At 48.3% G+C, this 13959-nt stretch overlaps 1 protein-coding gene across 3 annotated transcripts in view; it reads left to right on the forward strand.

The window, feature by feature from the left end:
* The window catches only part of SLCO3A1 (solute carrier organic anion transporter family member 3A1), a 301035-nt gene that overhangs the window by 262383 nt on the left and 24693 nt on the right, over positions 1-13959 (forward strand). For all 3 annotated transcript variants that reach the window (XM_078078924.1, XM_078078922.1, XM_078078923.1), the window contains exons 8-9: positions 8618-8793; positions 13076-13140. In XM_078078924.1, the coding sequence (XP_077935050.1) occupies positions 8618-8793; positions 13076-13140 (241 nt within the window). The remainder of the gene's footprint in view (positions 1-8617; positions 8794-13075; positions 13141-13959) is intronic.

Here is a 13959-nt window from a genome sequence, read left to right on the forward strand (position 1 = left end):
TCCTTAGAAACTCTGGTTTCTTTGTTGTGGGGTAGGATCCAGGCATCAGTAACTTTTTAAAGCCTTTCCCCGCCAAGTGTTTTTGTACGTAACAGAGTTGAGAACCACTGTTCCCCTCCAGAGTGTCTCCACCTCGGAACTGCTGACACCCGGGGCTTCGTTGTTCTTTGTTGTGGTGACCGTGGGGCTCTGCCCATCAGATGCCAATAGCAAGCCCTGCTCATTTGTGAAACCACCCATGTCTCCAGATACTTCCATAGGTTCTGCTTGGGGGCCAAATCCCCCACAGTCGAGAACCACTGCTCCAGGAGAAGGGATGGGTTCCTAAAATTGTATCTTTCTAGAAGCAGTGTCTGAGCGGACACTGAGCATCCAGCCTTCAGTGTCCTTTTCCTTCCCACCTTTATGTGTTCAAGCACTGGAGAAAGTAAGCTGGTGACTGGAGCTGCCATATCAGCATATTATAGAAGAAGCAAACTGATGGCTTCTACGCCCTCTCTGCCCCGTACATGGGCTTATCGGGGTCTGAACGAAGGTTTAAACAGTCTGTGCATTTCATACACAAATCTGGATTTCTGGCCTCTCTGTAAAAGCTGGATGAGAACTGACCTGCCCCTTCACCCCCACAGGGCAGCAATTGCCTGGAGCTGAGAAATGGTCGAACCTGCAGACAAGACATCTGATCCCCCTTAGCCACAGTCTCCGCCCCTGACCACCCCTTACACTTGCGCCGGTTTTCTTCTCTGCTTCCTCTCTTGCCCTCAAAGGTTTGGAGTCTGCAAGCTCTCTCATAGAGCCTGGCCTCGTTGGCCAGAATGGATTTAAAAGTCTATATTCATTCAGGCAATGGCTTGTCAGAAGACGTGAAGATTCTGGAATCAATCCCAACTAGGGCGATGTCACCCTGAACATCTAATATATCTCAGGCCCTGGACTAGGCATTAGAGATACAGAGCTGGAAAGGTAGGAGCTCGTGTTTACGATGAGATGAGATGTAACGTATTGATAGAATTGTGTACAAAGGAACACCCATGAGCAACAGCTAACCTATTAAGCGAAAAGAGCATATTATAAAACAGTGTACAGATTATGATCCCTTTTAGTAAAGAAAAGGAAAAATCTAAATATTCTACATGGGAAGATCTACACAGAAGATATATAACATTACCTCTGGCTAGGGACTAAAAAATTAATTTTTATATGTTTCTTTCACGTTCTCTGCCTATTACTAAATTGTTCAAAATGCATATGCATCCCTTTTTCAATAAGGAGAAAACTTTTTTATTAAGGAAATTAATAATAACCCGACATTTAAAGATAGGTGGTTACATTCTAAGAGAAGGAAGCAGACACATGGGGAGATCAGTGAGCCTAGAGGGAACCAGGAATTAGTTTGGGGCAGGTGAGGCTGGAAGGGAGCAGTGCGGTTATTTTCCCCCCAGAGGAGGAGCAGTGGTGGGGTCCTTCTCATGAAGGATGAGTGGGCATTCGGCGGTGGAGAGACACAGAAGGACATCACAGCGTGCGCTGTGTGCGTGCGCCCTGGGGGGTGGCGGGGAGGCTTGGACCCTGTGCTCGGGACAGGTTCCACTTGGAGGAGAGAGAGAAAGAGGGAGAAGCGTAGGGGCCCGGTGCTCATTCCCCATTCCTGAGCATGAGCCACATCCTTCCCCTTCTGTGTTCTGCCCACACTTCCTGCCTGAGGTAGCTGGAACAAAGCGTGGGCCTTGCCGCTCCCCAAAGACCAGCCCTTTCCTCCCCTCCTGCAGGAGATAATTAAGGCTCTGCCCGGATGTGCCCCTGCACCTGTCTTACAGCTTCTGGGAGCAAGAGGTGGATGGAGGTCTTGCTTTCATCCCAGAATGTTTCTCCCTGGCCATTATCCTTCAGCCAGTGACCTTGAAAGGGAACATGAGAGTCTATTTCTTCTTGCAGTTTTTCAACATCCCCTTTGCCTTGAGGCACATGGGTTGCTGGTGCTCTCTGTGCTGAGCTCTGAGGTCTTTACCTAAAATACCAGCTTGGGTTGGGCCAATGCGGTGAAGAGATTCTAAGCTACAAAAGGACAGTAATGAATGACAGGAGAGGGTCTGAGGGACTTGGCCGAATCATGAGGGAGTCTGTAGGTGTCTAGGACGTATAGGAGCTCATTGCCCCTGGAAGGAAAATGTCCTGACCTGTCCCTCCCTCATTAGGATGTCATGCACAAGGGATCCAAGGTCTCGGAGGCAGCCTCAGGACCGAACAGTACACATCTCAGCACTCTTGGTGGCAAACTCCCCTCCAAACACAGAACAAGGGCCCGGCTTTTTTTTTTGTTTGTTTGAGAGAGAGAGACACAGCGAGAGAGGGAACACAAGCAGGGGGAGTGGGAGAGGGAGAAGCAGGCTCCCGGCCGAGCAGGGAGCCCGATGTGGGGCTCGATCCCAGGACCCCGGGATCATGACCTGAGCCGAAGGCAGACGCTGAACGACTGAGCCACCCAGGCGCCCCACAAGGGCCCGGCTTTTAATCGAAATTGTCATTTCTGCCTAGGAACTGAATATGTTAGAGAAAGAAAACCAGAAAGAGTATTCTAGAATGTTGGGAGTAACCCTCCAGCTTTCAATCCGGGAGGCTCTCAGTACACCCGACCTCATCACCGCTGTACCTGTCCCCTGGGAAAAGTCATCTTTCAACCTACACATCAGTGTTATTTGTACGATTAATAGCAGTTGATGCATCGGTATTACATGAGGGGGGAAAAGACCCAAACACAAACAAGTTCATTTGCCAGTATTTTTGAAACATTGCTGAAAAGTATTTTTTTCCTTGTAATATGAGCTGTCAAAATAGCATGCTTATGATTTCCTGCATCAGTAGAAAATTAGCCCCAGATTCCAAAGAGTAATTTTTCTATTTTCATGGTCTCCAGCTTTATTGTAATTATTTATCCCCATCATTCTATGTGAATAGAAACATTTCTCAGTCGAAATTAATGACTGAATGTGGAATAGGAGTACGATTTCCAGTGAGTGTGCTACTCTTCTTCATTGATTTCTTCTTTATTTTGTAATGTTCTGGAGTTCTTCATTTTTTTTTTTTTTAGTAGATGATATATTTGTATTGTTCAGAAATCAAAAAGTGTAAAAAAAAAAGTGGAAACTCTCCTTTCCACCACTGTCTTCCGTTCACCTACCGTTTGACCCCACCACTCTGCCAAGTAAAGTAATGAGTGCTTTTAGTTTCTTGTATATCCAACTGGCATTTAATGCATCTCTAAGGTCTTTCTTATTCTGTACCTTGTGTGTGAGGCTTTCGTTGTTAATACTTTATGTTGGTGTTCTTTCTGTGTCAGTACATAAAGAACACTCTCGTGCTTTTTAATCTTTTTTTTTTTTTTTTTTTTTTTTTAAGATTTTATTTATTTATTTGACAGAGAGAGACACAGCGAGAGAGGGAACACAAGCAGGGGGAGTGGGAGAGGGAGAAGCAGGCTTCCCGCTGAGCAGGGAGCCCGATGTGGGGCTCGATCCCAGGACCCCGGGATCATGACCTGAGCCGAAGGCAGACACTTAATGACTGAGCCACCCAGGCGCCCCTCTCGTGCTTTTTGACAGCTATGTAATCTTCCGTTGTGTGGATCTGTTGGAGCCTATGTAACCAGTCCCTCTGATGGGCATTCAGATTGCTGCACAGCTTTAGGTCTTGCAAACATCGTTGTGTCTCTTGTAGTTCTTAGGTCTTGTTATGCCCAGTACAAGTCTGCCTATAGGATAAGTTCTTACAGAATTTCCAGGTCAGTCCCCCTCTGTCCTCTGGGTCAGCACTGGTGACAGATATTGCCAGGCCAGCTCCTCTGTGAGCACAGTGGTCATCTGATTATCAACATGATAGAACAGGATGCACTTATTTCCGGGAAAGCCAGACCCCGCCCCCACCCTACCTCACCTCAATATATGACACCAGACAGAGAATCCAGCTCCCCTGAAAACAGCAGAGACTGCATTCCCTCCCACAGAATGGCAAACTGGGAAGACATTCCTTTGAAACGGGGATGGAAAACTGGGCATTTCCCAGGTCAGGAGTGGTAAGCCAATCTCCTGGAGCCTGGTGTACTTTCTTACTAGTTCAGTATATCGGGCACTGGCCAGGAGTGCATTGGGTTTACCACTTCATTCAGGCCATTATGGTCTACAGGTGGGTTCTGAGACCCATCTGAGACTGGCCCGAAGGGACTGTTGTATCCAGACAGGGTGAGAATTCAGATCCCAGCCCTCTATCATCCCTTCAGTAGAGTGGATCGTTCTGTCACACCAGGTCTGCTCTGTATTTTCCAGCTTCCTGCTGCTTGGAGCTTTTGCAAGTTTAGGAGTTCCCACAGAGACACCCGGTTAATACCAGCAGAAGGGCTGTCCCCCCACTTCTTTTCTATCTGGGATGGTAGTCTGAAACCCCATTGGTGGAAAGTCATCTCTTGCAATTATGGGAAAGGTGAAACTGTGTGGTCCTCATCTGCGGTTCTTTCCACCACGTGTGGACGTGTGGGTGGAAGTTTCCTCCCAGACAGCTGCCTCAGCAGTCAGAGTCCCTGCACCTCCTTTAGCATATGACGTCCAGGCCCATGTCTTGTGTCACCTAAGCCCAAATGAAGGATGTTCCCCATCTCCTGCCATATGGCCACAGGCTTAGCATGTTCCCTTAGATACCCCTTGGAAGGGTTGCCCAGAAGTCCCAGCTGCCCCCCAGACCGTGGGGCCACCCAGTGGTTCCTGGTCATTGTGTCAGACTGAGTCACCTGCCCAAAAAGGAGACCCATCCAAGTCCCTGCTCAGACCCTCTGGCTTACCTCCTCCCCAGCCTCTTCAGCCCTTCTCGAATAAATTAAGTTAAATCTGAATAAATAAATACAGGTTTGCCCAGACGGGAGGGACCCACCCATTTGCATCTTCTTTCCTCGGTGCCAGTAAGCCAACATCTTCGCTGGTTGTATTTCCCACTTCTGCTCTTCTGGTATTAAGGACCTTACAAGTGCCTCATTTTTGTCCAGTCGGCCTGAAGCTGCCCTTGGCCTGTTTTTGTCTCATCCCTCTCCCTGGCTTTGTGCATTGTCACGTCCCTCCCTTTGTCTCGGCCTCAGATCCCATGGCGGCTCAACTCTGCTGTCCACTCACTCCATCCCCGGGGCATTGGCTTCATGGACACATTCACCCCCTGGACCAGGAGGGTCGGGCAGTCACTGTGTCAGACAGTCTGAGAGAAAGCAGTCTCTCTCGATCCCACGCCATTAGGGGCAGGAGCACAGACCGAATCCGGAGTGGATCCATTTCAGAAGGGGTTTTTCACTTCTCAGAGCAGAGAGGAACCAGGCAGTTGCCTTTTATGGTAAATATAATGCAGTCGAGCCCTAGTCCAGGTATTGGGCAAAAATCTATGACTGAGCATAGGTCCCAGTTACAGATTACTTTTTAAACTGAAACAAAGCTCACCAATCACATGGTTCATTCACCGGGTCCTGGCCCTGATCACTCAGTTCCAGTACTCACATCACATCTCTAAGAGGCTGAGTTGGAGCTCACTTAGGATGCTTGACGAGGCAGGACCACAGCCATCCCCAAGGGGCCTGTTCCTCATTTATACCTGAGCACTCTTTGGGTCCGTGTGGGTCTCAGCCCACCCCCCAGACTTGGACCTTTCTTTTCTCCCAGGCTACTGCAGGAATCAGAGACAGAAGGATTTGAGAGTTTGAGAAGGATTTAGGATACAGTGAAATGAATAGGACTTGAGATCTCTTCATTTGTTTGATAAATAGCTCTTGACTCCCTGTCATGAGCCAAGCCCTGTCCCCTAGAGCTGAGGATAAATTAGGGAGCAAAACCACAGTCGTGTCTGGCCTCACTAGCCTCATAGTCATGAGGAAGACGGATCAGACGTGGGAGTAAGGGGCGGGGTCCAGAATTACCACCCAGTTTCCAGAGAGTTAATAGGGTACCACTTCTAGGCAAGAGATGCAGAGGGAAAGGAGGTTGGGGCGGGGGATGTGCATCTGTCAGGGTTTGGTCAGGAAAACAGCACCCACAACTATGTTGGAAATAAAGAATTTAGTGTGGGAATCAGAGCTACTGTGAACATGGGGGAGTTGGGGAATTACAATCTGGGAGGAGTGAGATGAAGGATCGGAGGACGGTTACTCCATCCCCAGAAGCACCTGCTCAGGTGGGTACGTGGGGGCTTGTGGGAAAATCCCAAGAAGCTGTGTTCACGTGGTTGCTGAGTGAGACGAAGGGGGTGCTGGCCATGTCAGCAGGCAGACAGCCACATCAGTAGTTGTCCTGTTGTCAGCAGGACAGGCAGAAACGAGGGGGGTGTAAACACGGATGCTAGGGCCAACCAGCACCTTCTGGGCACCTCCACAGGTGTGATGTCATCCCTGTGCCTGATCTTCGGAGGGTAGTGGCCTCTGCTTCACATCTGCCTTCTAAATTGCACCCGTGTCGTGCCTCCCCCATCTAGCCCTCACCCCTGCAGGGAAGGGGGTTCTAGGGAAATAGCTCCCAGCATGGAGGGGGTAGCGCCAAGCTGACAGTGCAGAATCCGGCTCTGGGCATTTGTTTTGGATTCCTCATGGAGATGGCAACATGCTCAGAGCCCTGGGGCAGGATGAATCAAGTGGGTCTGGGAGGATTATGGGCTGTGGAAGCCAGGGACGGGTGTGGTTCACAGGCATGCACTCCTGGGGGGGCTCCAGTAAGAGAAAAGTGGGTGGTGGGCTCAGGATATGGATCGGGTTCCTGCCTGTGGGGGACAGAAGCCAGCCCAGCCCGAGTGAGCGGGAGCTTGGGGGATGAGGTGGGGGTGGTGAGTGTAGACAGCTAGCAAAGTGTGGTTGTGAAGTTGGAGTCTGAGGAGGGGAGGGAACAGTTTTCCTCAACCCTGAGTAGGGAGAGAAGTGACATTTTAAGTTCTAGGTGGGGGGAAGTCCTGCCTCCTGGTAAACGCAGGGGAAGAGCATGGCATATGTGCTCCAAAACCATCTGCTAAGCTTCACCTGCTGTGTCTCAGCTCCGTGAAATGCTCAGGAGAGTGTGCCTCAGACTCCGTCCTCCTCCCAGGAGCCACAAGGTCTCCTCCAGCCATGTGCTGAAGGTCCTGCAGGGGGGTGTGGAGCGTGTCCTCATAGAAGGAGGTGCCGACTCCTCGGGGTGCACAGAGGGCCCCGGCTCAGAGCCGGCTCAGCAGGGGGACGCCTCCCAGAAGGAGGAGGTTTTACAGAAGCCCTAGGAAGCCCCCAGGCAGAGGTGTGTGGGAAGGGGCAGAGGGGCAAGGCCTCAGCAGCTCTGGGGGAATTACAGGAAACGCCGCAGGGTACAGTAACCGGGCTGTTCACACAGAGGCACCTGCTCTGGGCACAGCTCTTAGGAGGAAGGGTCCAGCCCCACACCCTGTCTGCCCACAGCTCTGCCCCGTGGATAAAAGCCCCTGTGCAGGGCACAGCCATACCAGGTGGCCCTGATGGGGCAGGGACGGGCGGCACCTAAAGGGCCTTTGGACACCCCTGAAAGCAATCCCATGTGGCTTGATGGGATGAGAAAAACCCCTACCTATGCTGTGTTCTGTGGGAAGAGAAAAGAAGGCACAGGGAGGATGGAGAGGAACGAAGACAGGCAGGAGGAATGTGAAAGCCAAAGGGGATTTGTTTGACCCTCAGGAGGATTTTCCTTGGCGTGTGCTCTGAAAGCCAAGCAGTCCCAAGAAGAAAAGCAATGAATCATTTATGATTGTATTCATTAAAGGCCTCTGCACTATTATTACCGAATCTTAATTGGCTTGGCGCTTGCTTGGCACTCTCTCCCCGTCCCTGCTCCTCCCTTTGCCATCAGAAATTCCTCTGATGATGGAGGGACCGGACCGCGCCCGGGGGCAGGGGCAGCTGGGCAAGGATCCACCCGCAAGATCAAATGGAATGCAGTCCTTTTTTTTTTTTTTTCCTCCTTGGATCAAGAATTAATAAATGTGTCTGGTTTGGGCTTTAGCTCGCCGCCCGAGCGTGATCTGCTCCAAGCTCCTGGCACCTCTTAGCCCCCTTTGCTTACCCTGCCATGTGAGAATGTTCCCATTAAGCTGCCCCCTCTGGTGGCCCCCCAAGAGCAGCGGCTTCGTGCATGACAATGCATGTCCTTTGTTCCAAGTGCCACACTGGGCGTCGAACCAGCAACAATATGCAGGTTACCTGATTTACTTCTTTTAATACACTTCGTTGATATTATCACTGCATAAAAGAGAGGACAAATTGGCAAGTAATTATTACGTTAATTTGGCAAAGTTTTATCCTATTGTGGAGGCACAGTTTCCTTTCTAATTGTACTTGGGGGGGGCATAAGGGTACAGCTTATTGAGGGATTCTGGAACGTGGAAATGAAACACACAGGAGATAGGGCATGGCTCTCCTCCCCGTAAATATTCCTTTATTTGCATGTGTTTTGCAGCCTCCTTAAGAAGCTAACTCGTTTATTCAGGCCTAATTAATGGAATGCCGCAGAATGCATAATTAGGCTGTGACAGCTGCAGCTGATGGATGGCTTTGGGTTCAGAAACGGGAGATGCCCCCAGTTAAAAGGGCTGAATACTTGCATTTCAGAATCTCACCGGCTGTGCGTGCCTCACGACTGTCCCGCCCGAGAACACGACTGTGGTTCCCGGAAAGTGCCCCAGTCCCGGGTGCCAAGAGGCCTTCCTCACCTTCCTGTGTGTGATGTGTGTCTGCAGCATGATCGGGGCAATGGCGCAGACACCCTCGGTCATCATCCTTATCAGGTAAGCTCAGACCCAGGGACTGGCGAGCCAGCCTCGCCTCTCGCCCTGCCCCTGCCTTCCTCGTTGGGTGTCTGCAGTCCTCAGGAGACCAGAACATCGGGTACTGTGTGAGTCTCACAAGCCAGCTTCCCCAGGCTGATAGGGATCCGTTACATTGGACGGGGACCTCACAAGAGACCAGAAATCGTGGCCCAAGGGAGATGATGCACTTTCATATCCTCCCAAGAGTAGACTGTGCAGGTGATTATGAAAGGAACTATGGTCCTGCATTGACTTTTACAGAGAACAGCATCGTTGGAGTAAAACAAAAATGGCATTGGACTAGCCAAGTCCTCAAGTCCAGCTCCCGTCCAACCACTGATCAGCCACATGATCTTGGGCACATTTTTCCCTCAGACTTGTTTCTGCATGGGGGCCAGGGAGTCATTGGTCCTGCTGGCCTCCGGCACTGGTGTGGGTCCCCTTGAGACCATGTGTGTACCAGAAGTGACCGCTCTTGTATAAATAGATGGCTGGAGAGAGCACCCGTAGTGTGTGGCTCCCTGTCTCTCGGGACCTGTCCTGGGGGCAGGGGAGGTGCCTCCGAGGTGAACTATGGCGTCATCTTCCGAGTAACTTGCACACTTGCCAAGTTACCTAGAGTTGTGTGAGGAACCTAGAAGTGGAATGCTCCATAACCCAGTGTCTCCTGAACCAGAGGAAGTGACACCAAACACAGACAGACCCACCTTACTGGGGTGCGGCTAATTCACTCCTAGGGGGTAGGAATACAAATAGGAACGCAATGCTTGAGTGTGACCTGTGCCGACAACGCACATCCCCAGCAGCTTTATCCACCTCCTCTCTCTTTCTCCCCATGGCCACCACATTTCCCGATCTTGGTTATGAATTCCTAAGGAAGAGCATTTCTGCAGAGTGCTTATATAAGTGCTCGAGGAGGTCATTAGCAAAGCCTTGTTAATGTGCAGAAGCATCAAGGCAATAATAACAAAGTGCCATTCTATACTTACTAAACTGGAGAAATCAGTGTTAAATATTCACACCCAGTGCTTGCAAGGCTGCAGCAAAACTGGTCAAATCGCATACTGCTGGTGGGATTGAAAAGCCTGTCGCTCCAATTTTCAAAGAAGCAATAGAGCATTGTGAATCAAGAGTCATAAAAATGTTCAGATTTTTTATGAGGTAACCCTACCTCTCACCACTTAGGAAAATACTTCTCTACCAGAAAAACAGCTCCATGCTGACAGATTTTTATTACAGTGTTAACTATAATAGCAGAAGAACCTAAATTGGAATAATGAATTAAATTATAGTACTGTACCATAGCTCAATGGGATGATGAAAATTCTTAAGAATGTGAAAAGTATTTGTGGAATGAACTATTGCATTTAAATTATATATGGAGGTTGATTATATATAATACGCATGTGGACAAAACCCATCAGGCCCTAGGTATGGGTCTGGGGTGGCCGCATTATGGATAACTTATTTTTCATTATTAGAAATTCCTGTGAAGTTATATTGTGTTGGTCCCACACAAAAGGTGCCAAGGTGCAGGAAGAATGACCTTCATGACAATTAGCAGTGACTAGTCCCCTTTCTCTGCTCCCCGTGATTTCTGTACAAAGAGCCAGCTCACTGTTTGTGACGGGCAGAGCAAACACAGAAAGTTGAAATCTTAATCACTTCCAAGTCCCAACTTGATAAACAGGTCTTGGAGATTTTCAGGAAACATTTGATTGCTTCGCATAGATCAGCAACAAATGATCTACATGACCTAGGTTGGGCCTCAGCCACCCCGTAACTCCATGCTCTGCTGGGGCCTGCTAGAGGCACAGGCTCACATGCTGGATCCCTCGAGATGACCGGGGTAGCACCTTATTCTGTCACCATCCCTGTCCACTACGCCATCATAGATGTTCTAGGCAGACACGAGGGCATAGCCTGGGCCACAGCCCAGGTGTGTGCCAGTCCTTACCCTGTCCCAGAGTGATGGCCCCACTGTAGTGTGCAGAACACCCGTAGGCGAGGATATAAGCTAACCCCCACTGTGCCCCTCTTTGGAGCCAGCGCTGGGCTCCTGTTTTAATTACTTGTTTACATCCTTATTAGCATTCCCCTTCTACAGATGGGGAGGTGGAGGCTTAGAGAATGGTTAAGCAGTATTCTCAAGGTCATCAGCTCGTAAGTTGTAGACCTAAGCCCCCATCCCTGGCCTTGCCCAGACCTTTCAGTAACATTCAGACCTGAACCTTCCATTTCTGCATAACTAGACCTGAGAAGGAAGACTCCCTCTGGGGGAACCAGTTCCCCAACAGGATATGAAGGGAGATCTTAGCCCCTTGCTCATTTTATTTCTAATGACATGAGAGCTGAAAGGAAAACAAATTTCAAGTGATAAGTATTCTAGCTCATTATGCCAGCATGTTTTCTTGAAAAGGAGAATTTGCTTTTATTTGGATGTCTTTCAATTCAGTACCTTCAAGTGAATGTGCAAAAACCAGAACCATGGAGCTGAAAATAGCTCCGAAGAACTTGGATTTTGAAACATGTATATTCTAAAGAGAACTGGCTGTGGTTCTGTCCAGAAATGCTGATCTCATTGTTGATGTTGTTCAGGTATCTGGTTTCAGCAGCCAGAGAGTGGCTTTCGCATCACTCAGAGAAAGTCTTGACCTGCTGGCCCGTATTGCACTCTTTATAATTGAGAAGAAATGGGTATTTCCCCAAGAATAACACATTTTTAGTTTTCACTGAAAATCTTAGAACTAGGGCAAAGATTGTAAAAACTACATCCATGTTCCTTTTGGTTTGATGGTGTCCTATGACCACTCTTCCAAGAAGCCAAAGACATGCCCACCTGAGGCTCGAACCAGGTGGTAGGTCATTGGAATGGATGGCATTGGATGATGAGATGAATGACCTCTGGGGTCATATAAGAATATAATTTTAGCCACTAAATCCATAGTTGGATTATGTATCCTGGGTATTAGATATCCTAGTGGACTTAGATATCCAATGGTACTTTGTTTCTAACATTTATTTTCTACAGAACTGATTGCCTAGGTCCTCCCTGTGTTGCATGGGTCTTCCTGGTCTTTCAGCCATATTGAAATGCTCCTGGTGTTTCCAAAGGCTCAGCCACACCGGACTGGTTCTAGGCCTAGCCAAGTCCTTCCAGGAGTCATAGTCGTGTGCTTACCTCTCCATCTCCCCTAGGGACTCATGATGGCAATAGCATAAGGGGAAGTTTCTCTGCCAGCGGTGTCCAGGATGACCTGAAGCAGGTGTGCATGGAGTCGGGCAAATAGTCTACCTTCACAACCACTCACCACCCCACTAGAGATGGGGCCAGCCTGGGTCATGAGTGAGAGAAATGTGCCTACCCCTCCACCCACTTATATATTACTCAGCATATCATCACTGCACTCATGGTGAACAAGATACAAATTGTCCCTTGACTCAAGGAGAGGGGACAAGCACTGAATTAATACGAGTTTTAAGAGTAAGAGGCATTTCAAAAGAGATGTGTTATCAGCTGTGAGGGCCCCTTTATCTGGAATTGGTCATCTTTCCAAACCTCCTCTACTGTCATGCTCATCCCAGAAAATGTTATATTCTGAGAATATTCTAGAAAATGTGCAAGAGAATCATTCTAAGGGACTGTTGTAGATAAACCAAAGCCAGGGTGATTGAGTCAGTTCAAAACAAAGAACCATGACTCTGAAGGTACTTTTCCAACTTAAAAGGTACTGACACTGGATATAGATGAATGGGTTATTTTGCACGTGGTCCATCTGCGGTGTCAAACCATGCTCGTCTGGATGATTTCACAAAATAACCTGAGAAGGTCGACGGTGTTCATGGTGCTGGCTGTTCGTGAAGCTAGAAGAGAAATGGTCTTCCTAGTTGATATTTCCCCAAATCATGTGTGCTACCAACTTAAGATGTTTTCCTGCCCTGGCAAAAGCAAAACGCCTTTAAAGGAAGACTTTAGGGACCACATTTGCATGTCTTTTTTCCAATGACAAGATTAGCCCTGTTACTAAAAAACACTTTTAAGTTCCTAGACTTATCTTGTCACTGCAGTTAGTTGTTTTTCAGACTTTAAGCAGAGAAAGCCGAATGAATGAATGAATGAATGAATGACCAACCAACCAACCCACCCATTAATTTCTAAAGAATGGCTCTGATGGACAGCAGTGGATGACTCTGGGGTCTGTTAATTAAAGTGGAGTGATAAGAATCTTTTCCTTTCTTCTCTTCACCTCTTTGCACGTAGGACAGTCAGCCCTGAACTCAAGTCTTATGCCCTGGGAGTCCTGTTCCTCCTCCTTCGTTTGTTGGGTATGTATGCTCTCTTTATTCCCTCAATAATGAATTGGATGCTTATGACCAGGTGAGTAAATATCCGTGACTTTGTACCGTTTCTTGAGCTTGCCTTTTTTTTTTTGTCTATGAAGTTTAATAACTATTAGTAAACAAGAGAAACTTTAAATCTGTACGATTTGCTCTGGATTTAGACTTGTTCTCTCTCTTGATACTGCAAAGTTTTCATTTATATAAACTCTGTGCCACATTGAATTCTCAGCGGCATAAGAAGGGGGAAGTGATGGCACCAAAGGGAAAGAAAACATTTGATGGTGTAACGTGGCTCCCTCATTAAGCAAACCCTGGGCAGCTCATGAAATGCTTCATTTATGGGGCTGCCAGCTGGGACAGAGAGGCGTTCTTACAATGCCTCACAAATGGAAACTTTGCACCCTTTAAATTTTTCCAAACTGATTGAGTTTATTTACCTTGGGTTTCCAGGATGGGGCAAATGTGACCTTCATGCTATAGAGCGTAGATTCCAAGGTTTGGTATGTATAAGGAATTAAGTCTAACCCTCTCATTTTTAAAATGAGAAAACAGCACGGGAATATTCCATGGTTCTCCCAGGGTCCTAGGACAGGCTTAGGCGAAGCTGGAAAGGCCAACCAGGTAACCCAGCTGCCAGGCATGCCCCACCCTTCTCCCTGTAGACCTCTGTTGCTTTATGAACGTCCCTTTGTCAAGGCCAAGATCAAAACAGGGTAACTTTTTTCCCTTGAATACTAGTGGCATGGACATTCTATGGTAAATAAATGTGCAAAGGGAGATAACCATGGCGTGTATTTTTAGAGT

The sequence above is a fragment of the Halichoerus grypus genome, chromosome 8 (genome assembly GCF_964656455.1).
Source record: "Halichoerus grypus chromosome 8, mHalGry1.hap1.1, whole genome shotgun sequence".
NCBI classification, from domain to species: Eukaryota; Metazoa; Chordata; class Mammalia; order Carnivora; family Phocidae; genus Halichoerus; species Halichoerus grypus.